The sequence below is a fragment of the Silurus meridionalis genome, chromosome 18 (assembly GCF_014805685.1).
Source record: "Silurus meridionalis isolate SWU-2019-XX chromosome 18, ASM1480568v1, whole genome shotgun sequence".
In the NCBI taxonomy this organism is placed as follows: Eukaryota; Metazoa; Chordata; class Actinopteri; order Siluriformes; family Siluridae; genus Silurus; species Silurus meridionalis.
Window position 1 is genome coordinate 23183024 of NC_060901.1, and position 27881 is coordinate 23210904.

At 38.0% G+C, this 27881-nt stretch overlaps 1 protein-coding gene across 6 annotated transcripts in view; it reads left to right on the plus strand.

Moving 5' to 3' along the window:
• myo6a (myosin VIa) overlaps positions 1-27881 on the plus strand; it is a 91023-nt gene that overhangs the window by 43854 nt on the left and 19288 nt on the right. For all 6 annotated transcript variants that reach the window (XM_046872613.1, XM_046872614.1, XM_046872608.1 and 3 more), the window contains 15 exons: positions 632-789; positions 1470-1561; positions 4012-4084; positions 5932-6059; positions 6348-6443; positions 7163-7333; positions 11881-11919; positions 12133-12226; positions 12939-13069; positions 14241-14318; positions 14623-14752; positions 15490-15580; positions 17342-17492; positions 23605-23813; positions 24689-24767. In XM_046872613.1, the coding sequence (XP_046728569.1) occupies positions 632-789; positions 1470-1561; positions 4012-4084; positions 5932-6059; positions 6348-6443; positions 7163-7333; positions 11881-11919; positions 12133-12226; positions 12939-13069; positions 14241-14318; positions 14623-14752; positions 15490-15580; positions 17342-17492; positions 23605-23813; positions 24689-24767 (1720 nt within the window). The remainder of the gene's footprint in view (positions 1-631; positions 790-1469; positions 1562-4011; positions 4085-5931; positions 6060-6347; positions 6444-7162; positions 7334-11880; positions 11920-12132; positions 12227-12938; positions 13070-14240; positions 14319-14622; positions 14753-15489; positions 15581-17341; positions 17493-23604; positions 23814-24688; positions 24768-27881) is intronic.

Here is a 27881-nt window from a genome sequence, read left to right on the forward strand (position 1 = left end):
ATTAAGGAATAGACTTTCTGTAGCTTGTATAAAGAAATGAGATCCTGTCTTCGAGTTCTATGGACAATTTGTTTGCTTTAAGTTTCTTTTATTGCAGGGCAACACAATTGATGAAAATTGCTATTTACCCTCTTCCACATGTATGAGAACAGAAATTCTAACACCTAGAGGGTACGGTCAGTTTAGCCCCTTTGTCTCTCGGTATTGCATCAGTAGGCTTTAAATCTGCATCATATCCCATTGGATAGAGCTAGCATTTATTTTATTTTTATAAAAAAAAAAACAACGTAGGTTTTATCATCAAATATATTCAGGTTTAATTGTTGATTAATTGACCGTGATGGAAAAACAGGCTATTTCTTTACTGCAGCTTTTCGATTTGTACTACTGAGGTCTTGGGATTATTAGCATGTTTGACTGGAGCCTTGAATAATGGAAGCCAAGATGTTATCGTTCGCAGTGATCGCAGTGCTTGAACGTGGGAATATGGGATTGAGGATAAAAGTGCAAAATAGATTAATTTTTTACGTTTGTACTGATTCTCTATAAAGTCTGAGAACTACCAGTGTAACCTGCTTCTGGTGTATTTTAATATTTAATGATGCTTCTATTTTTCCTCTCTTGCCCTCAGGGTGCCTCTGAAAGTGGAGCAGGCGAATAATGCGCGAGATGCTTTGGCTAAAGCCGTTTACAGCCGTCTGTTCGATCACGTGGTCACCAGAGTCAATCAGTGCTTCCCCTTTGAATCCTCGGCTAATTTTATTGGTGTGCTGGACATCGCTGGTTTCGGTGAGTGAGAGTGTGTGTGTCAGTGTGTGCATCATGTGTGTTGTTAGTGTGTCTGTGTGTTAGTATGTTGTCAGAGTGTGTGTGTGTTGTTAGTGTGTGTTGTCAAGGGTTGTGTTTGTGTGTTTGTGTGTTGTTAGTGTGTGTCAGAGTGTGTAAATGTGTGTTGTGTTTGTGTGAGTTGTCAAAAGTTGTCAGTGGGTGTGTCACTTTGTGTGTGTATGTGTGTTAGTGTGTGTCAGTGTGTAAGTGTTTGTGTGTGTGTGTTAGTGTGTGTCAGTGCTTGTGAGTGTGTGTGTCAGTGTGTGTGTGTGTGTGTGTGTGTGTGTGTGTGTGTGTGTGTGTGTGTGTGTGTGTGTATAAAAGTACAAACCTCAGGTGATATTTTAGTGGGGACATTTGGCCAATTAGCACAATAATGGGTATTGCAATTAACAATTTCAGCAAAGTGTGTGTGTGTGTGTGTGTGTGTGTGTGTGTGTGTGTGTGTGTGTGTGTGTGTGTGTGTGTGTGGTTATTTCCCCATCGAGACTGAAAGTGTGTCAGAGAAATCGTTTCACAGTGTGATGCTTCACATTCGAGAGACCAGCTGACTCTCCTCCTTTCCATTCTCATATTATCTTTTCTTTCTCTTTTTTTTCTCCTTCTCTCACTCTTTCTCTCTGTCTCATTGCGTTTCTCAGAATATTTTGAGCACAACAGTTTCGAGCAATTCTGCATCAACTACTGCAACGAGAAGCTGCAGCAGTTCTTCAACGAGCGCATCCTTAAAGAGGTACGTGGACAACATTCGTCCTCCCTCCATCCCTCCATCACTCCGTCCCTCCACCCACCCTACCCACCTGTTCCTCTTGCCCTGTAATGGAGATCTTTAATTCAAATTTGGATTGGTCACGTATACACCCGTACGCGACCGTACACAGAGCCATGTGCAAGCGATTTATTCCGTTTTATTTCGCTCGCTTTAAAAACCCCTGAAAGTGCTGACCCTGGATCAGTCTTTAGAATATACACAGTGGTAAATATCACTATATGGGATGTTGGTAGCTGATCTCAGATCAGTTTTTTAAATTTTTTATTATTATAATTCATATATCAAGTAAAAAAAATTAAAAACATGCAAACCAATTTTATTTGTAAATTCGTATATTTTAATTAAAAATTCTTTTTTTTAATTGATTTTATATTTAAAACAAAAATTTATTTTATTTAATTATTATTATTATTATTTCTGGCTATATGTACAACAAATAAAATATTATTTTGAAATTAAAAAAAAAAAATTACAATGCACTTAAGGTTCCACCTCATTGTCAATGTAAATGTTTATTTTTTATTTAATTTTTTTGGGGGGGTGTTTTGTGCTTTTTTGTCATTTCTACCATTTAACACTCAACTCATGATAGCCCTCATTTATATCAGTGGTCTGAGAGCATTTTTTAATCAAAATAGCCTCTGCAGTAGCCTCAATTTTTCCAGCCAGTGATGTGATTCTAATTCTAAAGCGACACGTGTGTAATTTCTTCAAATCAGCATGTCCCATTAAGAAATCATCACTCACGTGTTCGTGTCGGTGGTACATGACAGATGAACCACTTCGTAATGATAACTTGATGGTGTGTGGATTTTATGATAAATCACATTATAAGAGATGACAGATGAAGCAGATCTAGTACTTTTAAGACTAACAGGATTACAATATTGTTAAGTGGCAGCTGATCCCAGGTCAGTTTTAGGATGTTTAATAAGAATGGAGCATGACTAGAGCAACTGACTATAGATCAGTGTTCAGACTGTATAATTTGTTTAATTATATTATTATGAAGCAGCTGATCCTAGATCAGTGTCTATACTGTGTTATCTGTTATATACAGCTGTATAGGCAAGTGGCAGCTGACCAGTGTTTAAACTGAATCATTTGCTCAATATAGCTGTATAGGCAGGTGGCAGCTGATCTCCAGTCAGTTTTTGGACTATAATATGACGAATAAGACTGTATGGTCAGGAATTAGCTGATCCTAGATCAGTGTTTAGACTGTTTTATTTGTTCTATTTAGCTATGTAGATAAGTGGCAGCTGATCTCAGTTCAGTGTTAGATTGTATAATTAGTTAGATATAGCTGTACAGGCAGGTACCGCGTTACGAAGCAGCTGATCCTAAATCAATGTTTAGTCTGTAATTTGTTTATTTTCTTCATATTTATAACAGTTTAGGCAGGTTACATGTGATCCTACATCAGTGTTAGACTGCATAATTAGTTATATTTAGCAATATAGGAAAGTGGCAGCTGATCCCAGGTTAGTTTTTAGTCTATAATGTGATAAATAAGAGTATGGTCTTAAAGCAGCTGATTCCAGATCAGTGTTAGACTGTATAATTAGCTACATATAGCAATGTAGGTAAGTGGCAGCTGATCTCAGGTCAGTTTTTAGACTATAATGTGACAAATTAGAATGTATGGTCTTGAAGCAGCTGATTCCAGATCAGTGTTTGTTAACTTTAGCTGTATAGTTATGAAGCAGCTGATACCAAATCAGTGTTTAGACTTTATTATTTGTTATAAATAGCTGTATAGGCAAGTGGCAGCTGATCTCAGGTCAGTGTTTAGATTTAATTATTTGTTATATATAGCTGTATGGGCAAGTGGCAGCTGATCTCAGGTCAGTTTTTAGATTTTATTATTTGTTATATATAGCTGTATGGGCAGGAAACAGCTGATCTCAGGTCAGTTTCTGGACTATAATATGATCAATATGAGTCTATGCTCATGAAGCAGCTACATCTGATTATATCAGGAGCAGTTTTTAAACTCTGTAGTTAGTTTAGTGTGATTAGATGAACACAAAGCGTGCTCTCCTACACGGTCTGCTGATTATTATGTAGACGAAACTATTATCATCTCATATTATAGAGACAGGAATCACCGCTGCTATATTGAATGCATTGACGTGACAAGTTTGAATATTTGCCTCAAAGTTTTACACATCATTTAATCCTGATCATACTGAATATTTCGAGAAGCAAACATTTGTTTATGTGGACTTAATTAGGATTTTTTTTATTATTATTATTCTTTCTTTGATTGTATAGCAATGCATTTTTTTCTACCTTTCGACACAATACTTGAACACTGACAAAAAAAAGAGCACTGGCCCTTTTTTATGAAGAAATAATGTATATTTTCACACTCGCTAATGTGTGTGTGTTATGTTTTTGAATTCCAGGAGCAGGAACTGTATCAGAAAGAGGGTCTGGGAGTGAATGAGGTGAAATACGTTGACAATCAAGACTGTATAGGTGTGTATTGTATTGTGTAACACAGACACACACAGATTTAGAAATTTGTCATTTTTGTTTGTCACAAACACAACCATGTAGAGTGCAGCATGCTGGGAAATGTGTGACATAAAAAAATAGGGGAAAATAAATAAATAAATAAATAAATATGGATAAAGAGTAAGAAAATATATATATTTGCACTATAAATGATTTGCATTAAAATAAAACCATCAAAGTTTCAAACACAAAAGATCAAATAAATAAATATAAACAATGCTAATAAAATAAGTGTTAATTGAATATAATATAAAAATATGAATCTGATTTTTACATGAGGAATAAACATCTGGAGAAAAGTTCTGACTGGCGTTAAATTTATTCTAATAATTTCATTTGAATTATAATAAATAATACAAAATAAATTTTAATAATCAAAGTTATTTTTAAGTTAATTGATTTGTCTGAAAAAAAAAAAAAAAGAAAAATCCTGAACATTACTGGTGCTACTGTTTGTGTGTGTGTGTGTTCTCAGTGTGGGTTTTTTTCACTACATGGATGCTGGAAGCTCTGTTATCAGTATTAATGCTGGACACACTAATCTTTAGGGAATGTAGCATTACATATTAATGATGTATAAATATTGATGCAGCGGGTTCGAAATAAAGTGAGTAAAAGGGCGAATGAGAGAAAATGATGCAGGCGTGTTTAGGAAGGACTGTTCGGGGAACACAAATGGAGAGGGATTTATTTGTCTGTGTGAAGGCTGCTCAGCTGAACTCTGCTCTATCGTTATTACTTTACTCCATCTGTGAGAGCTCGTATACACTGGTGCTGGTGAGAACCCTCCGTCTGAGGGCTGATGGAAAAATTTGTTTTGTTTATGCTGAGTGCCTGTAATGCGCCGTGCACAACAATTGGTTTCAAAAGCTGGGTGACTCTCACTCACTCTTGCGCTATATATATATATATATATATATATATATATATATATATATATATATATTTATTATTATTAACGTTTGTGAACATCAACAGTTTCCATTTTTAATACAATCTGAAATAAAAATGCCTGCTCGGTTAAATATTATCAAAAATATTTGATAATATTTGCTAAAAAATAAATGGAATAAATCCAATGAATGCAATATTTTTATTATATTATAATAAATATAATTTTTTATATATAATTTCTTTTTTTTTTTTTTTATATATATTTTTTTTTAGATATAAATTAAGTGTTGGTGTTTTTTTAACCAAAGATTAATTTTATCCAAATGATATAACATGTAAAATGTCAAAAGTTAGTGGACAACAGGATTTGTATATTCTCAATTTTTTATTTAGCGTTTTTGACATTTTCTTAATTTCTTTCATTCTTTTAAAAAGAGCTTTATTGCCGAGTATGTTTGCACTCACAGGGAATTTGTTTTGGTGACAGAAGCATCCAGTTGCACATTTTTCTTAAGTGAAATAGAAATTTTTTTTAAAAATAAATCGAAAACCAAAAGTTATTGCACATTTTCTTTATAAAGAAAATCAATAAATAGAGTATTAATACACAAAAACAAGTAGAGATTTAGATTAGTAAAAGTGGTATTGCACATATGTTTTATTTTATTGCACAATCGGGAGAGCATTTAAATATTCATGAGGTAGATTACCTTGGGGGAAGAAACTTTTCTTGCGCCTCACTGTCTTCAAAATGTTGCTCAATGCATCTTCCAAAGGTTCTGTTCTTGAATTGCACATTTTGAATTGCACAGCATTAGATATTTTTCCTTTGCATTGAATTGCATTGTGTTGAATGAATGTTCAGTTACGGAGATGCACATCTCTACTATATACTTGTGTGTTGTGTGTTTCAGACCTGGTAGAGTCGAAGCTAGTGGGCATCCTGGACATTCTGGATGAAGAAAACCGTCTACCTCAGCCAAGCGATCAGCACTTTACTGAAACCGTCCACAACAAGCACAAAAACCATTTCCGCTTAAGTGTGAGTGTATACACGCACACACACACACACACACACACACACACACACACACACACACACACTGCAAATAGGCTAGACGTTTGACACTATTTATGCAACCCTAATTCTGTAGGACACGTGAGTATGTATGTGTTCTCTTTAATAATGTGTATACAGTATATATATCATACTGTATATAATATTCAACACAGCAAGACAGCGATCGGCGCATGTGCCCCAGCAAGGGTCCGCGGTCGCGTATACGCACAGTGATTTATATGCTAATCAAATCGTCTGTCTGCACTGCAGGTTCCCAGGAAGTCGAAGCTCACGGTGCACAGGAACGTGAGGGACGACGAAGGGTTCATCATCAGACATTTCGCAGGAGCCGTGTGCTACGAGACGGTACGTGCGACGCAACGCAGGACGAACGCGTTCGTTATATCAAGTTATTAATTCATATTTTCGTTGTGGCGTTGACTAAAAGAGTGACGAGGATGGACAGGATTAGAAATGAGTTTATTAGAGGGACGGCGCATGTAGGGCGTTTTGGAGACAAGGTGAGGGAGGTGAGATTAAGATGGTTTGGACATGTGCAGAGGAGGGACATGGGGTATATCAGTAGGAGAATGCTGAGGATGGAGCCACCAGGAAGGAGGAAAAGAGGAAGACCAAGGAGGAGGTTTATGGATGTGGTGAGGGAAGACATGCAGGTAGAAAGAGGCAGATGTAAAGGACAGGGGGGTATGGAGACGGATGATCCGCTGTGGCGCCCCCTAATGGTTGAAGCCGAAAGAAGTAGTCATATTTTCGTTGTTTTACTGTTTCTGATTTCATGACCTTCTAAACCAAAGATTAATGCCTTAATCAGTAAGCCTGATAAATGGATCTTGAATGAAATGAATCTACTGGAACATCATCTCGGATGAGTAGAGCTTATTGTAACAGCAAATAGGGACTAAATGTGGAACCTGAAAGTTCTTGAAAGTACCAGAAAAAAAAAACGTTCTTTATGGTTCTCCTTGGTAAAGAGATGGATCTGAGAGTAATTATACACTCTCTCTCTATACACTCACTCGCACTCTCTCTCTCTCTCTCTCTCTCTCTCTCTCTCTCTCTCCCAGAGCAAGTTTGTGGAGAAGAACAACGACGCCCTGCACCTGTCCTTAGGGAGCCTCATTAGCGAGTCCCAGGACCGGTTTATACGTGAGCTCTTCGAGAACTCCAACAGCTCCAAAGACATCAAGCAGAAAGCCGGCAAGCTCAGCTTCATCAGCGTGGGCAACAAATTCAAGGTTAGACACACACACACACACACACACACACACACACTCACAAAACTATTCCTGTATATGTACTGCTTTGCTTATTACTTCAAATGACCAAATTTTGTTGTAATTTACAATACAAAAAAAACATCCATTCTGTCCCCAGTCACACTGCAACACAGGTAGTGTGTGTGTGTGTGTGTGTGTGTGTGTGTGTGTGAATAAGTGTGTTGGTATAGATCTTTGTGGGTGTTTTTGTTTGTGAGTTTATATATGTGTGTGTGTGTGTGTGTGTGTGTGTGTGTGTGTGTGTGTGTGTGTGTGTGTGTGTGTTTGGGTGTGGATGTGTGTGTGAGAGTTTGTGAATGTATACGTGCATATTTGTGGGGGTAGGGGTGTATGTGTGTGTGTTTTAAATGTTTGTGTGTTTGTGAAAGTGTGTATGTGTGTGTGGGAATGAGTGTGTTAGTATAGGTGTGTGTGTTTGTGGATGTGTGTGTAACGTCTATTGAGTGCATGTGTGTGAGTTTGTAAGTGTGAGTTATATGTTACTGTATATATGTGTTTGTGGAAGTGTGTGTGTGTGTGTGTGTGTGTGTGTGTGTGTCTTTGTGGGAGAGTGTGTGAGTGTGAATTTGTAAGTATATATATATATATATATATATATATATATTGTGTGTGTCTAAAAGTCTGTGTGTGAGTTTGTGTGTTTGGTCGTGTATGTGTGTGTGAGAATTTGTGAATGTATACGTGCATATTTGTGGGGGTAAGTGTGTGTGTGTGTGTGTGTGTGTGTTTTAAATGATTGTGTGTGTGGAAGTGTGTGTGGGAATGAGTGTGTTAGTATAGGTCTTTGTGTGTGTGTGTGTGTCTTTGTGTGAGAGTGTGAGTGTGAATTTGTAAGTGTATATATATATATATGCAGAAGTCCGTGTCTTGAGTTTGTGCGTGTGTATGTGTGTGTGAGAATTTGTGAATGTATAGGTGCATATTTGGGTGTGTGTGTGTGTGTGTGTGTGTGTGTGTGTGTGTGTGTGTGTGTGTGTGTGTGTGTGTGTGTGTGTGTGTTTTAAATGTTTGTGTGTGTTTGTGGAATTGTGTGTGTGTATATATATATATATATATATATATATATATATATATATATATATATATATATATATATATATATATATGTATGTAGAAGTCCGTGTGTGAGTTTGTGTGTTTTGATAGTTTGTAAATGTATATGTGTATATGTGCATTTGTGTGTGTGTGTGTGTGTGTGTGTGTGTGTGTGTGTGTGTGTGTGTGTGTGTGAATTTGTGCGTATACAGTATGTGTGAGCAAGTGTGTGAGTTTTGCTTTATATGAGGATGGTTGTGGGTGTGTGAGGAAATGTATGTGTGAGTTTGTAAGTGTATATTGGGGTGTGTGTGTGTGTGTGTGTGTGTTCCTTTTCTCCATCATCCTGTCTTCTTTTTCTCACACACTCTAACTTTCTATTGCATGCCTCTCTTGGGATGTATGCTACATAAAAGGGTGGATTGTGATGGGGGATGAACAAAAGATTGAATGAAACAGAGAGGGGAAAGAGAGGAGGAATGAAAGAGTGAAAGAGTGAGAGAGAGAGAGAGAGAGAGAGAGAGAAGGGGCTTCAGACCAGTGTTGTCTATTTCAGGCCAAAAGCTTCCTGTTTGACTTTTCGTACCGGAGAAATGTTGTCGTCGCTCGTGTAAAGAAGTGCAGTGCGCTTCTTCTAATTCATAAATGTGACAGTTGGGACTCGTTTATATTCAGATCCGAAGGTAAACTAAAGGTCTCCTCGTCCTTTTCTGCTGTTTTAATAAGGGCAGGGTTTCCTGCGCAGTCCCAGACATCAGCAACCGGCTTTCTTCTGGCTCCGTGCCGATCAGTTGAGAAAAAGAAAAAAAAAACAAAATGCAAAAAACTGTGGCTTCATTTCTTTCTTTTTTTTATTTACTGTTAAAAGCAGAAGTAAACCACCTTTTCTCATTTTTGAGCACAAAAAGAAAAAAGAAAGAAAGGACTCATTTATTCATTTTCGATATTTGTTTCATCACATAAGTGTGATCATGAAAATCTCACAATACCGAATCGTAGAGAAAGGAGATCTGGTGGAAATGATGGTGTGGTGTGGGGCGGGGCAGAGGAGCATTACGTTATTCGGATCTGTAAAGGGTCTACTTTTACGTATACATTCATAATAATGACCAAAAAAAAAAACGCTGTGTTTTTGTAAAAGAAAGAAAACAGACAGGGGGCGCTCTCTGCAGTTTCTGCCATCTCTCTTCACAGACATATAAAACAACCTGAATCTCAGCGAATATTTGCCTCACAGACATAATAAATACACGAATAGAAAACTATAGAAACCGAAGCGTCTACTTTAAGATCAAACCGTAAACAAATATCTGATACTGTAATCTGTATGAAAGTCCTAATGCACTCTCTTTCTTTCTTTCTTTCTTTCTTTCTTTCTTTCTTTCTTTCTTTCTTTCTTCCTTTCCTTCCTTCCTTCCTAATGCTCTTTCTTTCTTTCTTTCTTTCTTTCTTTCTTTCTTTCTTTCTTTCTTTCTTTCTTCCTTTCCTTCCTTCCTTCCTAATGCTCTTTCTTTCTTTCTTTCTTTCTTTCTTTCTTTCTTTCTTTCTTTCTTCCTTTCCTTCCTTCCTTCCTTCCTAATGCACTTTCTTTCTTTCTTTCTTTCTTTCTTTCTTTCTTTCTTTCTTTCTTCTTCTTTCTTTCTTTCTTCCTTTCCTTCCTTCCTTCCTAATGCACTCTCTTTCTTTCTTTCTTTCTTTCTTTCTTTCTTTCTTTCTTTCTTTCTTTCTTTTCTTTCTTTCTTTCTTTCTTTCTTTCTTTCTTTCTTTCTTTCTTTCTTTCTTTCTTTCTTTCCTTCCTTCCTAATGCACTTTCTTTCTTTCTTTCTTTCTTTCTTTCTTTCTTTCTTTCTTTCTTTCTTTCTTTCTTTCTTTCTTTCTTTCCTTCCTTCCTAATGCACTCTCTTTCTTTCTTTCTTTCTTTCTTTCTTTCTTTCTTTCTTTCTTTCTTTCTTTCTTTCTTCTTCCTTCCTAATGCACTTTCTTTCTTTCTTTCTTTCTTTCTTTCTTTCTTTCTTTCTTTCTTTCTTTCTTTCTTTCTTTCTTCTTTCCTTCCTTCCTTCCTAATGCACTCTTTCTTTCTTTCTTCTTTCTTTCTTTCTTTCTTTTCTTTCTTTCTTTCTTTCTTTCTTTCTTTCTTTCTTTCTTTCTTTCTTTCTTTCTTTCTTTCTTTCTTTCTTCTTTCCTTCCTTCCTAATGCACTTTCTTTCTTTCTTTCTTTCTTTCTTTCTTTCTTTCTTTCTTTCTTTCTTTCTTTCTTTCTTTCTTTCTTTCTTTCCTTCCTTCCTAATGCACTCTCTTTCTTTCTTTCTTTCTTTCTTTCTTCTTTCTTTCTTTCTTTCTTTCTTTCTTTCTTTCTTTCTTTCCTTCCTTCCTAATGCACTCTCTTTCTTTCTTTCTTTCTTTCTTCTTTCTTTCTTTCTTTCTTTCTTTCTTTCTTTCTTTCTTTCCTTCCTTCCTAATGCACTTTCTTTCTTTCTTTCTTTCTTTCCTTCCTTCCTAATGCACTTTCTTTCTTTCTTTCTTTCTTTCTTTCTTTCTTTCTTTCTTTCCTTCCTTCCTAATGCACTCTTTCTTTCTTTCTTTCTTTCTTTCTTTCTTTCTTTCTTTCTTTCTTTCTTTCTTTCTTTCCTTCCTTCCTTCCTTCCTAATGCACTTTCTTTCTTTCTTTTCTTGCTTTCTTTTTTCTTTCTTTCTTTCTTTCTTTCTTTCTTCTTTCTTTCTTTCTTTCTTTCTTTCTTTTTTCTTTCTTTCTTTCTTTCTTTCTTTCTTTCTTTCTTTCTTTCTTTCTAATACCCTCTTACTTTTGTAATCCGTATGAAAGTCGGTACCACAGGTGTCACCTCGTTAACTGTCCGTGTGGAAACGTAGCAAAGGTTCCGTTTGTTTAATTCGTCCTGATTATTTACGTAATTTAAAACCGCATCGTTACTTTAAAACGTTTGCAAGCATTTTGTCTTCATGCTCTTGAGTTTGTTAAACATACATTTCCATAAAGCATTGATATTTTTTCCATGAACATGTTGAGTATTGAAAAATTCAAAAGTATTATTTTAAGGTGCATTTAGAACAGATAATCTAAAGATTAAATATTTTAATCGATCGACAGCCCGAATATTAATGAGCCAAATGTTAAATATTCATGACGTATTATCAAGCTTGAGATGATCAGCTTCCGTGTCATAGTCTGGTGGGAAAGAAGGGAAAGAAATTCATACTTTTATGGTGAAAACTGTATGAATCTACTGTAGTCTCTTTGCATGTGGTATCCATGGAGATGGATGGAGATGCATGGAGACCTCGGTTGCACATCTGCCTTGGGGTTTTGGATAGATTTTATTTCGGCTCGATTCGGGTTCTTAACACGTTTCTGCTGGAGGAGTTTGAAAAAATCCCGAAGCGGAGCTCGTCTGGGGAATTTCCGAGGACTCGCTGCTGCTAATACCGGTTTCTCTTTCTTTGATCCCGAACAGACCCAGCTGAACATCCTGCTGGACAAGCTCCGCAGCACGGTAATTATCGAATCAAGCACACTCCAATTACACTCGAACGAGCTTCATCCCATTAGCATGATCTGTCATTAAGGTCCACCATCTGTGGACCTTCTGCTTTGGTTAAGGTTCTGATTCATTCGATCGAAAGCGGTCTCAGAGGAGGACTCTGAGGAGGCCTAAGGAATTTTGTAATTTTTTTTTAAATCCGTTCTCGAATTTCTGAAATTTCAGGGTTCTGGATTTATCCGTTGCGTGAAGCCCAATCTGAAGATGGTGAGCCACCAGTTCGAAGGGTCGCAGATCCTGTCGCAGCTCCAGTGTTCAGGTTGGTGCTATTCCACCTCTCTACTCTTCGTCATAACCGTCGTAACCATTGGTATGCGCTTTCCAGACGTCCCATTAGACATTGAGTCGCCGTTTGCTCGTATGATGTTCTCCTCGCTCTTGGGGAAAATGTTCCACTAGATATTGTAGAGATTTGAGCTACAAGAATGTGAGTAAGGCCAGGTACTGATGGGGTGCCGTCCCCTTTTATTCTGAAGGTGTTCAATCGTGTTTAGAGCTTAAAGGTCAAGATCTTCTCTGCCAAACCCATATCTTCATGAAGCTGGCTTTGTACACAAGGGCATTGCCGTGCTGGAACAGGTTTGGGTCTTCTACAGTAGTTCAAGTGGAGGGAAAATTTCTACCGCATCCCAACAGTTTATGAAAGAACCACATATAGATGATAAAGTCCGTCCCCAAAATACAAAATCTGGTCTCATCCACATGATCGATGTCTTCAGCCGAGAGTCAGATTGAATTCGGGCTGCGAAAAACATTTTATTGATGAAAGTGGTCAATAAACCGGTGCCATTTTGGTGGTCTGCTGTATCGATGGCCGTAGTCATGCACTCAACCTTCGAGCGCAAATCAAATCGATGAAGTTCAGTTTTATGGGCTTCAGTCCATACATTTCTCTTTCTACTGTTATATCCATATTTACTGAACCCTGTGGAGCACAGGATGGTAGATAAACTGTGTTCTCTCTTTCTCAGGGATGGTCTCGGTCCTGGACTTGATGCAGGGTGGTTTCCCTTCCCGTGCTCCTTTCCATGAGCTCTACAACATGTACAAGCAGTACATGCCCCCCAAACTCACACGGCTCGACCCCCGACTGTTCTGCAAGGTCACACAGCTGCTCTTACATACAGCTGTGTTTAAAACACGGACATGAAAACAACTTCTTTCCTTCCTTCCTAATGCATTCTTTCGTTCTTTCGTTCTTTCGTTCTTTCTTTCTAATGCACTCTTTCTTTCTTTCGTTCTTTCGTTTTTTCTTTCTTATGCATTCTCTTTTTCTTTCTTTCTTTCCTTCCTTCCTAATGCTTTCTTTCTTTCTTTCTTTCTTTCGTTCTTTCTTTCTTTCTTTCCTAATGCACTCTCTTTTCTTTCTTTCTTTCTTTCTTTCTTTCTTTCTTTCTTTCTTTCTTTCTTTCTTTCTAATGCACTCTCTTTTTTTCTTTCTTTCTTTCTTTCTTCTTTCTTTCTTTCTTTCTTTCTTTCTTCTTTCTTTCTTTCTTTCTTTCTTTCTTTCTTTCTTTCTTTCTTTCTTTCTTTCTTTCTAATGCATTTTCTTTTTTCCAATGCACTTTTTCTTTCTTTCTTTCCTTCTTTTTATGCTCTTTCTTTCTTTCTTTTTCCTTCCTTTTTCTAATGCACTTTTTCTTTCTTTCTAATATCCTCTTACCTTTTCATTCTTTCTAATGCACTCTTTCTTTCCTCTTTTCAAATGCCCTCTTACTTTTTCTTTCTTTCTTCGTTCTTTCTTTCTTTCGTTCTTTCTTTCTTATGCATTCTCTTTTCTTTCTTTCTTTCCTTCCTTCCTAATGCTTTCTTTCTTTCTTTCTTTCTTTCTTTCTTTCTTTCTTTCTTTCTAATGCATTTTCTTTTTTCCAATGCACTTTTTCTTTCTTTCTTTCTTTCTTTCTTTCTTTTTATGCTCTTTCTTTCTTTATTTTCTTTTTCCTTCCTTCTTTCTAATGTACTTTCTCTTTCTTTCTAATATCCTCTTACTTTTTTCATTCTTTCTAATGCACTCTTTCTTTCCTCTTTTCAAACACCGTCTTACTTTTTCTTTATTTCTTTTTTCTTTCTAATGCCCTCTTTCTTTCTAATGCACTCATTCTACCTTTGTAAAGAAAGTTGCTAGTGTGAATGATGTGTTTGTGTCCGGATCAAAGTATTAAAGCAGGATTACTGAAATCCTCCTTCCGCATGAATCTGTGTGTGTGAGATGTTTCTGAAATGTTCTACATGAGTTGGTAATTTGTCTCTGTTTGCTTTACTCCACTGCACAGGCTCTGTTCAAAGCTTTGGGCCTGAATGAACGAGACTACAAGTTTGGACTCACTCGAGTTTTCTTCAGACCTGGAAAGGTAAGATTTTAATGTCAAGGTGAAGGTAAGGCAGGTTAATGGTTAGAGAACTGACCTGAGCCAGTGAGGAAGCGGAGATGAAGAGAAGTTATATTTTAGATCAGAGGAGAAGTGGTGTGAGGTTGTGTTGGGTGAAAACTTTCCATTAAAATCAGCTGTGAACGACAGAAAAAAGAGGCAGATGTGAAAACTCTCATCAATCAATTCTGTATGTATGTTTCCATCTATTGATCCATCCATCCTTTTGTCTAATAAACCATCTATCTTTCTGTTTCTTTCCTTCATTTTGTTTATCTCTCGTCAGTTCGCCGAATTTGACCAGATAATGAAGTCGGATCCGGATCATTTGGCTGAATTGGTGAAGCGGGTCAACAAGTGGCTCATCTGCAGCCGCTGGAAGAAGGTGCAGTGGTGTGCGCTGTCCGTCATCAAATGTACGTCACAAACACACACACACACACACACACACACACACACACACACACACACACACACACACTCTTTACCTTAACATTCATTTAAGCGTAAATGTTTATATATACATACAGGAATCTTAATAGACCTACGTAGACGTGTGTGTGTGTGTGTGTGTGTGTGTGTGTGTGTGTGTGTGTGTGTGTGTGTGTGTAGCTATAAATGAACGTACACTGATGTAGACATATATAGACATGGTTACGTATACGTACAAATGTATATGGACAGACACAGGTGTTTATAAACATTCATAGAATTAGATACACATATGTACACAAGTATGTAGACACCTATAGAAATACTGTCCATAGATATACTGAGACATATGTTTAGATAGATAGATAGATAGATAGATAGATAGATAGATAGATAGATAGATAGATAGATAGACATCAATATATTTAATAATACACTGATATATAGGCAATACATAGATATACATAGACATAAAAATATATATATATATATATATATATATATATATATATATATATATATAACACACACACACACACACACACACTTTCGGTATGCTTACGAGTAAGAAATGCAATACTACATTTTTTTCTAAAATGTTTTTCCATACAACATTTACTGCTAATACAACATTTATAACATTCCTGATGTGGAACTGTGTCAGTGCACAACTTTTCCATTGAACATCCATTGAACTTCTTCCTTTATCTCGTCTTTCCAGTGAAGAATAAGATGCTATATCGAGCCACTGCATGCGTGAAGATGCAAAAGACAGTACGCATGTGGATGTGCAAGAGAAAACACAAACCTCGGTAAGCATTTATTACCACATCCCACCCAACATCACCGTAGCTGGGGATTAAACCTTACAAAATTAGTATTTTGCTTCCAGTATACTGATACAATTTGAAATCCTATTAGTTTGCATTGTATATAAATCCTTCATTACTACAGGAGATATTTAATGAAGTGTTGCTTTGTTGGGAAAAAAAGTGCTGTGTTGGCGTAATTGTGAAGTCGCTTTAAATTAAGGGATTAGCGCTGGAAAAACCCATTTTTAGTATGAAACTATCGTTTTGCAGAGTGGAATAGAAGCAGGGTTAAGAAGTTATAAATACGTTTGTTGTTACTGACTATTCTTACCATTTCATATGCTTTTTTGCAATTTTTTTACCTCAGAATACTTAAAAAAAAAAAAAATGTAATAATGCAATTTATTATTAACATTTGTGAACAACAGTTTACATTTTAAAAACAATAAAAAAAATGCCTGCATGGATATATATATATATATATATATATATATATATATATATATATATATATATATATATATATATATAATAATTTATAATTAAAAAAAATATAAAAATAAAATAGATGAATTTTTTTAAATTATTGATTAATTTGAGTAACCGATGAAATTGGCGCAAATTTAAATTGATTAAAATAAATTAAACCGTCAATTTACATGTGTACGACCCCATTTGAGTAATACTGTACTTATGTTCTACTTATTCCAGCATACTTTAACAAATGTCTTCATTCCTTCCATCCTTCGTTCATTCGCTCGCTCGATATGCGGAATTGTCAGGATTTTCACCTTTTGAGAGAAATTCCTGAAACTGGTCATAAAACTCAAGAATCCATAGCAAAAAAAAAAGAGGAATCTGTAGCGCTAGTGCTAGCCGCTTCCTGGTTAGCGGCTAACGCTAGCTCTAAGGATTGGTTAAAAAATAAATCTTGTTTCAGGTCTATTCAAGATTTTTCCCTCCAATCCATGTAAAGCAGGGAGCTTGTTTGGTGCACAGGGACATGGTCAGATATTTTAACTGAAGAATCTTTTGCTAAATATTTTTGGCCATCCAATGTATTAGTAAACACTGAATATCCACCAAACACCAAAAGTGAATGAGCCTGTTATTCGCTGTTACCTGTTGCTTTGTAAGCTTTATGTTTAGCTAGTCAGGATGTTAGCATGCTAGTTACCACGAGGTGTTAGGAATAAATCTGCTGTTAGCTAGCCTTAGCTAAAGTTTCACTAATTGACCTTCATTTCACTTCCTTTACTTGAGGTAAATTGAAGTGGAAACTTTCCATCAAGGTTAATCAGGACGTCCTAGACAAAGTGGTTAATCTTAATAGTTAATAGCTAAATTTATTTCACGCTATTTCAAGCGAACGCTAACTTTACTTCCTTCCTTTAAATGAGTGTTTAAGATTTAGATTGATAATAAGTAGACATCGTTTATTTTTTTATGTAAGTTCCAAATTGCTACAGTATCCGTCGTGTAATGGATGGCGCCTCCAGCCTAAATTTAAATTGCTCTCTTGGATGTAAAAAAGTAAAATGAATGACATTTCTGTAGCAATGTGGGAATCTTAAAACAGTTATGTGGGCAGAATTTAAGTAGTGGCTTTGATGAAGCAAAGTAATTAAACTGCTCGGCTATTTTGGAGTCTGCTGGGAGTTAAAGTCATCAGGCTGAGGTCATCTGTCCTCTGGGAACTTGAAAAGAGGTTTGATTAAATTCACAGTTGTGTACGTACGTGTGTGTGTGTTTGCCCGACAGCATTGACGGCCTGGTGAAGCTGCGCAGCCTGAAGAAGCGGATCGGCATGCTCAACAAGGTTGTGACCGGCCTCAAAGAGAGCAAACAGGAAATGAGCAAACAGATCCAGGACCTGGATGCCGCCATCGACACACTCATGCGCAAGATTAAGGTGGGTGTGGCGGTGTGTGAGTGAGTGGACACGTGTGTACATGAGGTGGTATCAGAAAGTTTTGAGACTCGCTCTGTTTACAAGGAAGCACTTTTTCACCTTCAAAATAGTCCCCTTCACAGCAACACAGAGTTCCTGCTACTTCTGGAATGTGTCCTGGAAATCTCCGTTTCAATTAGCATCAAGCACCTAGTTTTGTATCACCTCGTAAACCGTGTGTTCTCACCTTTGACTGAATGCAGTCATCACTATGACAACTTCTTTGCCCAAATGAAACTTTCTTTTTTTTTTTTTTTATCAGACAGGGTTCTTAGAATAAATGACAGTCAGTGAATGTTGGAGGGAAGGGACTAAAGTTATATTAAAGTAATTAAACACAACCAGCACATAAACGTGTGCCAGTACTCAATGTTTGATGGATCTCCTAAGGAAGAAAATTTCTCTGTTTCCTTAAAGCCTCAGTCTTAGTGATGAGGGACACCATGTTGGATAGAACCCGAGTGACTAAGAACTAAGGGATGGGAAAGTGGAAATACTGTAAAGGGATTTGGATGATAAAACTGGCATAGGTGAGGGGGGAAAAAAGGAAAAGCTAAAGGGATATAGAAGAAAGGAAGAAACTAAGGAATGGGATATGGACCAAGAGGTACATGGTACATCCAAGAGGTTTTGGTTTGGAGCGCTTAGTTTTTTTTTTAGTTTGTCCTGGTTTTAGTCATTTATTTCTATAACCTTTCCCACGGACAAAGTGTGCCGAACATACTTTTGCCACATTTTGGCTACGATTTGGTCATCTGAATTCTGGCAGTATCAGAAGATTCCTGCTGTGTGACTTCTCTGACGACGTCCGTCAAGCCAAGAACCAATAAGAATGCCGAACCTGATGACGCAATCGGCACGACAACCGATTCAGGAAAAATGTCTAAACGAGGCAGGTGGACAGTACAGCAAGAAGTAAAACTTACTGAGTTATGGAGGGAAAAGGAGAGTTGGTATGACATGTTTATCAAGAAAAAAACGTTTTTGCTGGTAGAGAACACGCTGATCTGAACGTGACCCTTCGATGACATAACGTCGGAGAAGAAAAAGACTCGTCCGGAGTTTTACGTCAACTGAGATTCTACAGTGTGATGTGCGGATCAAGTTTGTACAGTCTGACAAGTAACAATCGCACAAGGACTATAAAAATTTCTTGGAATGAATGCGACTTGTAATGCGACAATGTGGTGTTAGGACCCTGATGCAGAGTGTTCACCCGGTGAATTTAAGCTAATAAAAACGTCTTACTTACGTGGACAAGCAAGGACTTTTCTAGCATTGTGCTTCCTAGAAATCTGGCTGACCTCAAACTGGACTTCCAGCTGTTTAAAGTGGATCACACTACGGAGTCTTTGGAGAAAACAGAAGGTAGTGCATTATGTTGTATATAATTGAAGGTATGTACAATTGAAGATGCACTGACCTGGATGAGTCTTACTGATACTGTGGCATGAGGTTCTGCTAGGACATGGGTTTCCTCTGGGACCTATTTAACTTACAACAACATGGATAAACTTGGTCAACTTTGTTGAGCCAAAGAAAAGGCTTACAGAAGTGGGGACACAATGTATAATGAGGCCAAAATCACATGAAAGAATCTACTCTTCAGAACTGAAAAAAAAGCCTCAAGGATCTTTGGTTGTTGAAAATCAACAACTGGCTGACAACCTAAAAAATTTCTACTGTGGATTTTAAGATTTTAAAGGCAGTCTAACACCCCATGACCTTTCTTACCGCAACATCCTCTAACTTTGTCACTCAAGCTGCACTTTGTGAAGGATTCGTGTCTTACCCGCCCGTCCAACCAGCTGTTGGCCATCATTGCAGCGATCTTGACCAAATTACCAAAGATGTGTAAAGTGTCTTTCTGGTTCCAAACCTATTGCTTGGACACCGATGGTCTTTACACTTTATTTCAAAAGGACACCTTTGCTGGAGCCGCTTTAGTTTGCTTACTGAGTAAACTGGTCATCAGATTATGCTGCTTACACGGGATTACAGTATGTCCTGCAGTACCTCAACAGACCAGGGACTTGGGCAAGGATTCTATGTGTGGACTTCAATTTGGACTGTCAATACCTTCATCTCCGATCTTCTCTTGTGTCATAAACCCAGTTCTTTGTGTCAACAGCAGCTTTCTGACAGACAGGCAGAAGTTCACATCCAGGAAAATTTACATCCAGCTAATTGCCACTTGCGCTCCTCAGGTTTGAATGCTCGACCCAATGCTTTTCTCAACAGCACCTCTTTAGACCTCTCTATCAATCTCTGGCGGAGGAGGACACCATCCATGGATCGCACGCTCAAAGCTGCGGGAATGATACTGGATTTCAGGCCAAACACTCTGGCGACCCCATCCACCACTGACTATCAAGGAAAATGCACAGAATCTAAAATTGGAGAGCCATATTGACTCCATAGTGAAAAAGGCCCAATAGACACTGTCCTTCCTTTGCCACTTGAGCAAGTGTAACCTATCCCAGGAGCTGCTGACCCAGTTTTCGCTCAACTGTCATTGACTCTGTTCTTTGCACTTCAACTACTGTTCGGTTTAGTTCAGCTAGCAAATTGTCCTATTCAGCCTGGCCACAACCTTTCAACTGCTGCCCTCTGGCCCATGCTACACAGCACTGAGCACCAGGGGATCGAGACATAAGCAGCCCACCCCCATCTGCTGCCTTCTCCACAGGCAATCTTACAGTTGTTGAGTGGCTCCAAGAACCCCCAATTTTTGTTTTTGGGAAATTCAATTCTATTGATCCTAATTCCTGTAAATAGAGGTGGAGACGATGGCAAAGATGGTGTAACATCTGGATTAGCTTGACTACTTAGGCAGGGCATATGTTTTACAGGGGGGTGCTTTTAGGGGGAATAAAAAACCTGACGCCAACTTCCTCTAAAACTGATGTCTATTACGGATCTGTTATGGAGTACACTTTTGTTTTTGTTTTTATTTTGCCTTTTATCAGTCAACCCTGATAAAGTGCCTTGTACCACTTTTTATTATTTATTTATTTATCTTTTAAATTACAGCTGTTTTTTTTTCTATTACATATAATTTTTTTTTGCCTATTATATACTATAGTGTTAATTAATCATATATGTATTAAAAGAGCTCAAACACCAGTGGAAAACATTAATCTTTTACCCATTTAATATATTATTTTATGCTTGAATGAATGTTTCCAGCGAAACAAATGCGTCTGTTATTTATTTATTTTTTTTTCTTTTACACACTCGCACATACTGGTGCAGTGATGAGAGGGAAATTAGGTCTATAATGAGATTTGTGGAACTAATCAAGGCGGTTTTTAAAATTCACTCTAATTTTGCAGTCGATTCAATGATTTTGATTAAGTAAGGCATGTGTATAATGTCGCATTTATCAGAGGTGTTTTTACATGTATAGTAATATATATTGGGGCCTCTGACTTTTCCAGCCATTATAGTTCTATTTCAGATTGTTTTCACAAAGTTTACATTTAAGGCTTTGGCAGAGCAACTTACACCGGAGTAGTTGAGGGTTAAGGGCCTTGCTCAAGGGCCCAGCTGTGATTTTGATCTTTTGACTTTCCAATCCAGAGTGCAATACCTTCACCACTGAACTACACCCTCCCTCGGAGACACACAAATGTATAGAAAGGAATGGCAAGGAAAGTGGAGGGAAGGAAGAACTAAATATGAAAGAAAAGATACAGAAGACAGAAGGATGTAAGGAATGTCAGAGCGAGAAAGAAGGAAAGGAAGCGGAAATGGAACAAATGCTAGACAAGGTAGAATTTAAGAAAAAACAGAAAGAAAATGGTGGTAAGGAAGGAAAGGGAAGATCAGAATGGAAGAGAGGGAACAATGATCAAAGGAAAGAATGAAGGAGGGAAGATGGCAGAGGGAGAGAGAGATGCTCTTTCAAAAGGCAAGAAGGAAATAAGATGGATAGACTTTAAAAAAAAGTCCATCCATCCAGCCTCTATCCATCTATCCCTTGGAGGCACACAAGTGTATTGGGTGTCTTTGGGGGTGGTAGGATGAACTTTTCCTCCACTGAAATTAGGAACACCAAACCTGTTCCAGCATGACAAAGCCAGCTTCATGAAGATATAAGTCACATGGGTTAGGATCCACAAAGATCTGCTCTCGAGCTCTGAAACCTGAACCTTACACCTTTTGGAATGAATTGGAACGAAACCCCAGGCCTCCTCACCTCACCTACAAGAGTACCTGACTTTATCCTTGTAGAAGAAATCGCCACACAATCTAGTGGAACATCATCTTTGAAGAATGGAGGTTATTAGAACAGAAAATTGGGACTAAACATGGAATGGGGTTTTCTAAAAAGTTCATACAACTCTTTTGGGCAGGTGTTCACGCCTTAGTTTCTCCCCTCCAGTTTTTCTTTGCTTTCCACATCATTCCATAAATTCGTATTCCATCGGTTCTTCCTTCGAAATGTCGTTCAGTTCATTTTCTTTCATCTCCATCAGTTCTTCTTTCCAAAACTTTCAGTTCTTTCTGCCTGTTACAGTATTTCCATATCTATCAGATCTTTTTTTTATAATCCATACACTCTACTTCAGATCTTCCTTCCATATCAATCAGGTCTTTCTTCCTTTTATTTTGCCATCTTTTACATAGCTTTCAGTTCTTCCAAATTCAAGTTCTTCTCTATTCAATTCTCCTGACTTTACTAATGAGCTTGGGTGCTTCTCTTTGCACACAGAGTCAATTATATTCAAATCAATACCATACAGTGACAAGTGTTCCACCTGGTTGGCATATGGATTGATGGCCATCACAAATATGTTAAATACTCATAGATATCGATGTATAGGAGAGAGAGAGAGTTAGTTTTAGACCAAGAGAGGTCTAGAGGAGAAAGCGAAAAGACATCGAGGGGAGAAGTGAGACTCATTGGGGGTGGAGGCACAGGACGAGAGGAAATTCAGGTCTTAATTGAGTAATGTGAGAAGGGAAGACTGAGAAGATATGGAGATAAGAGCTGGAAAAAGATTTGGAAGCAAAGGAATAAGAGACATGGAACAATTGAGGCATGGGGGGGAGGGGTTTAAATAATTGATAAGAGAATTGAATAAGGAACAATTTGAAAGGAAGAACTGAACTGATAAAAACTAAAAAATAATGAATATGGAAAGAAAAATTGCTGGATATATCAGGGAAAAAAATAGTTGAAATATATCGATTATAAAAATGTAGAAGGACAAACTGTATAAATTGTTTATAAATACAGAATTTATAAATAGAGATATTTATTTATTAATATAGAATTTATATTTTATAAATAGAAGATATATTTTATATTCGCATTTAATGGGAATATACTATATTTGTATATCAATTAATATTTCTATAGATTATTGGTTTTCTATATGAATATAAAAGGACAAACTGATGGATATGAAAGGAAAAAAAAAGGGGGGATAATGAAATTACTGAAGAATATGGCAGGATGGAGGGGCGGTTTAGGAAAGAAAAACTGATCGAATTGGAAAAGAAAAAAAATGAACTGAACTGATGTACATGGTACAAGAAACTGACTGATGTGGAACGAGGAACATCAGACAGAAGAAGCAAAAGAAAACCAAAGATGTGTGGAAATCTGAGAGATATTGTAGGATGTGAAGAACCAAGTCTGTATGGACCAAAGTTTGTGGCACCTAACCAGAAGATTTATATTGACTTTTTGAACATTCCATTCCACATCTAGTCCTTTATTTGCTGCTATAACAACCTCCACTCTTCTAGGAAGATGTTCCTCTGGATTTGTGGAGATTTGCATACATTTGACCCCAAGGGTGTTGGTAAAGTCAGGTCCAGATGGGGCTCTACACCAGGAGATCTTCCACTCATGTAAAGCATATCTTCATGGAGCTGGCTTTGTGCTGGCTTTGGGTCTTCTAGTTCAAGGGACAATTTCATGATTTCAATCATGGTGGTAACAGTTTGAGGAGGAACCACATATGGCTGGAAAAGTCAGATGTCCCCATACTGTTGTCCAAACCAAATGTTTGAGATAAAAGGGTCCTAAAGTTCTTCTCGGTTGTGTTGTTCCGCTTAGGGCACGGTGATGAGCCGCATCGAAATGGACCACGAGCATCAAGCGCTGGTGACGCGCTCCGAGCGCCTCCTCAGTGCCATGCAGAAACAGAAGCAGGAGGAAGAGGAGCGAGAGAGATTGCGACACATCCAGGAAGAGATGGAGAAAGAGAGGAAGAGGAGGGAGGAGGAGGAGAGGCAACGCAAACAAGCCGAGGAGGAGAGACGCATGTAAGTAGATAGTGAAAGTAGATAGAGAGAGAAAAGACACGGAAAAGGAAGTAAGGGAGGAGGAAAGGAGGAGGAAAAGTGCTGAGGTAGGAGAATGATTGAATAAAGGAAGGGATGGCAAGGAAGAAAGTAAAGATGGGGGGAAGAAAATGAGGTGGAGGAAAGTTACTAAAAGTAAATCGGAAGTAAAAAGTAAAGAAAGGGGTTAAGAGAAGTGACGATCAAAGTAAAAATAGGAAGAAGAGATAAAAAGAAAAGAGTGAAAGACATGACGAATGGTGAAGAAGGTAATAAAAAGAGAAGGAAGCAAAAAACAACAAAGAAGTAAGAAACCAAGAAAAGAAATTAAAGAATGGAAAGGAAAGAAAAGAAGAAAAAGAAAGGAGTAAAAGAGAAAAGAAGAAAAGAAAAAGAAAGGAAAGGAAGAAAGAGGAAAGGAAGAGAATAAGAAAAAGAAAGTGGAAAGGAAGAATATACAAAAGAAAGAAAATGAAGAAGAAAAAAAGAAAGAATGAAAAGGAAGAAAATGAAGGGAAGTAAAAAAAAGAGAGAAGAAAAAAGAAAGGAAGAAGAGGTATGGAAGACAGAAGGACGCAAGGAAAAGAAACGAGTGAGGGTGATGAAGCGGCGTGAGACATTATTGATAAAGTCATGCCGGGAAAGAAAGAGAAGAAGGAAAGAAAGATACGGTGTCACTGGTCTTCTTGCTCATCCATCCGTTCAATCCGTTTCCTCATCCCTCGCTTTTTTATCAAGTCGATTCGATGCTCATCGTGATCTCACACACACTGAGTTTCCACCTCTGATAAAACTTTCTACAGCAAGCAGCAGAATTCAGGTGAAAATGAAACGTTCTGTTTTGTTCCCTGATGCAGGAAAGCAGAGATGGAGCTGAAGAGGAAACAGGAAGAGGAGGAACGGAAAAAGCGTGAGGAAGAGGAGAGAAGATTGCAGGTGAGACACACGTTCTTCAGCAGAAACGCTCTGATAGATGCTCCTCTACTCATCTGCTCGCTTCTATCTTTACTCACTTCATCATCTCTATGGGTGTTTTATTTCAGAACTGTGTGTGTGTGTGTGTGTGTGTGTGTGTGTGTGTGTGTGTGTGTGTGTGTGTGTGTGAGTGTGTGTGTGTGTGTAAAAAATAAATGTTGAAATATAAAATCTGTTTAAACTGCAAATCGAAATGGCAAAAAAAAATTAAGGAAGGAGGGAAGAAAAAGAAGGAAGGAAAAGAATGCATGTAACAAGGAAAAGAAGAAAAGATGGATGGAAGGAGGGGAAGGATATAATGAAAAGAATTGGTAGTGTGGAAGGAGAGAAGGAATTGAAAAGGAAAAAAGGAAGGAAAGAAAGAAAGCAAAAAGAAGGAAGGAAAGAAAGGAAGGAAGCAAAAAAAGACGGAAGGGAAAGAAAGGAAGGAAAGAAGGAAAAAGAAGGAAGGAAAGAAAGGAAGCAAAAAGAAGGAAGGAAAAAAGGAATGAAGCGCAAAAAGACGGAAGGGAAAGAAAGGACGGAAAGAAGGAAAAGAAAGGAAGCCAAAAAGAGGGAAGGGAAAGAAAGGAAGCAAAAAGAGAAATGGGAAAGAAAGGAAGCAAAAAGAAGGAAGGAAAGAAAGGAAGCAAAAAGAAGGAAGGAAAGAAAGGAAGGAAGGAAGCAAAAAGAAGGAAGGAAAGAAAGAAAGGAAGGGAGGAAGGAAGGAAAAAGAAGGAAGGAAAGAAAGGAAGGAAGCAAAAAGAATGAAGGGAATGAAAGGAAGGAAGGAAAGAAAGGAAGGAAGCAAAAAGAAGGAAGGAAAGAAAGGAAGGAAGGAAAAAAGGAAGCAAAAAAGAAAGAAGGAAGGAAGGAAGGAAGCAAAATAAGAAAAGGGAAAGAAAGGAAGGAAGCAACAAAAGGGGAAAGGAAAGGAAAGGAAGCAAAAAAGAAGAAAGGGAAAGAAAGGAATCGATAATAAAAAGAAGGTAGGAAAAGAAAGGAAGTGAAAAAAAGGAAGGGAAAGAAAAAAAGAAAGAAAGAAAGGAAGCATGGTCTTTCCTTTCTGTCCTTCTATCACTCTCTTTCTCTCTCAGTTCATCTGACTGTTTTATTTTGTCTGTCTGCCTCTTTGTTTTTTTTCCTCTGTTTGATCTTTCCATCTTCCACTTTGATCTTTCTCTCTCTCTCTCTCTCTCTCTCTCTCTCTCTCTCTCTCTCTCTCTCACTCTCTCTTTGCTCTTCTCTTCTGTCCTCTTTGGTCTTTCAGCCTTGTTTCTCTCTGTATCTCATGTTTTCTTCATATCTTTCTCATTTCTCTCTCTCTCTCTCTCCCTTGTGTCTGTCTATCCCTCTGTTTATTCTCCATGGTAAAATGATCTCCAGGAGAAATGGTGTTTAAAGCTGTACCTTTGTCTGATCAAACTCCTTGAAAGCTCCTGAGGCACGATGCCTGAGGCGTTTGTATTTCTTCCTCGTTTCCCCGTCTTTCCCTCTGTTTTCTTCCACGTCTGTATCAAAAGCAGTTTCCTGTTTCTTTGTCACGCACACGCACCATCATGGCCTCCTCATGCTCCCCAGACGCTCCCTGAGGGGATCTGTTGCAAATCGCGAGTCCTCACCTCCGAGCGCTTTCTAAGCCGTTAGGTCGCCTCCTTGCGTACTTTGAGGCAGGAGAAACGCTGTCAAGTATCTGACTTTTTAAAGATGATGTGAGAAGATTGTATTAAACGCTCTCTGAGAGGGACGCGCTCGGCCTGCCAAAAGCTTTCGAGCTTTTTTATCCGTGAGGAATAGCAGCAGTACATTAGGAGAACATCAGGGGAACATTAGGAGAACCAACTAGAAGTTTATTTGACCTAACAAGAAAATTATGGCATGGAAGTATATTCCAAAAGTATTGGAGCATCTGGCTGTTCCACCAATATCCCCCCCTAAGCTCCATAAAGATATGCTTTACATGAGCCAGAGTGAAAGATCTCCAGCTTTAGAGCTCAAACTTCAACCCTATTAAACACCTTTGGGTTAAAATGGATCTTGTGTGGCCTCCTATAGATCTTAAACCCGATTGACCCGGAGTTACTGTTTTGTATCAAGCGAACTTCTTTCAAAGTTTCTGAATTAAAATTAAATTGTGGAGAAAAAAAAAAATACGCAGGTTGCTGTTGGGAGGGTTGCCAGATTTGGGTACTATCACCCAACCCATACAAATGTAATGAAACGTAACGGTGAAAAAAAAGCTCAGGTCAAAGCACAAGGTCAGCAATGATGCAGCGCTCCCTGGAGCACAAAGAGTTAAGGGCCTCGCTCAGAGGGCCCGAGAGGAGCAGCTTGGCGATTGCAGGGCCTAAACCCAGAGCCTTAATTAGCAAACTACCACGGGCGGATAGTGAAGATCTGGATGTTGATGAATGGATAAAGTGAAGCGGTTCGTCTGATCACAAGGTTACGAATTTAAATTCCAGCACTACCAATCTGAAACGTGCTGGGCCCCCAAAGCGAGGCCCTTGAATCTCGATTTATAATTATAATCTCGCAATTATAATGCGGTTAGGAGATATAGATAGATATAAAGACATAGATGGATGGATGGATGGAGAGAAAGAAAGGAAAAAAAGGTAGGTTTAGTGTTTCGAGCTGAGTCATGATTGAGGCGGGGCAGAATGTGAGGCAGAGTGCAGCAGATATTGTAGAGCAGTGAAGAGGAGAATTTTTTTTTTGTAAGCACTGAAGGTCACCCTGTCTAAGATTTGGCCATATACTTTCTTAAAATATAATAACACGTCCATTGCTTCACTCCTTCACACACACACACACACACACACACACACACACACACACACACACACACTTCTATTTATCCATAATGGATGTCAGGGTAATTTATGAACTGTGCATTTAAGGTTGGTTGTGGTTCTCTCTTTCTCTCTCTCTCTCTCTCTCTCTCTCTCTCTCTCTCTCTCTCTCTCTCTCTCTCTCTATCTCTCTCTCTCTCTCTCTCTCTCTCTCTCTATCTCACACACACACACACACACAAGGAGGATGATGATCTGTCGTGCATGCGAGCTATGACGTTAGTTATTATGTAGCCTCCTC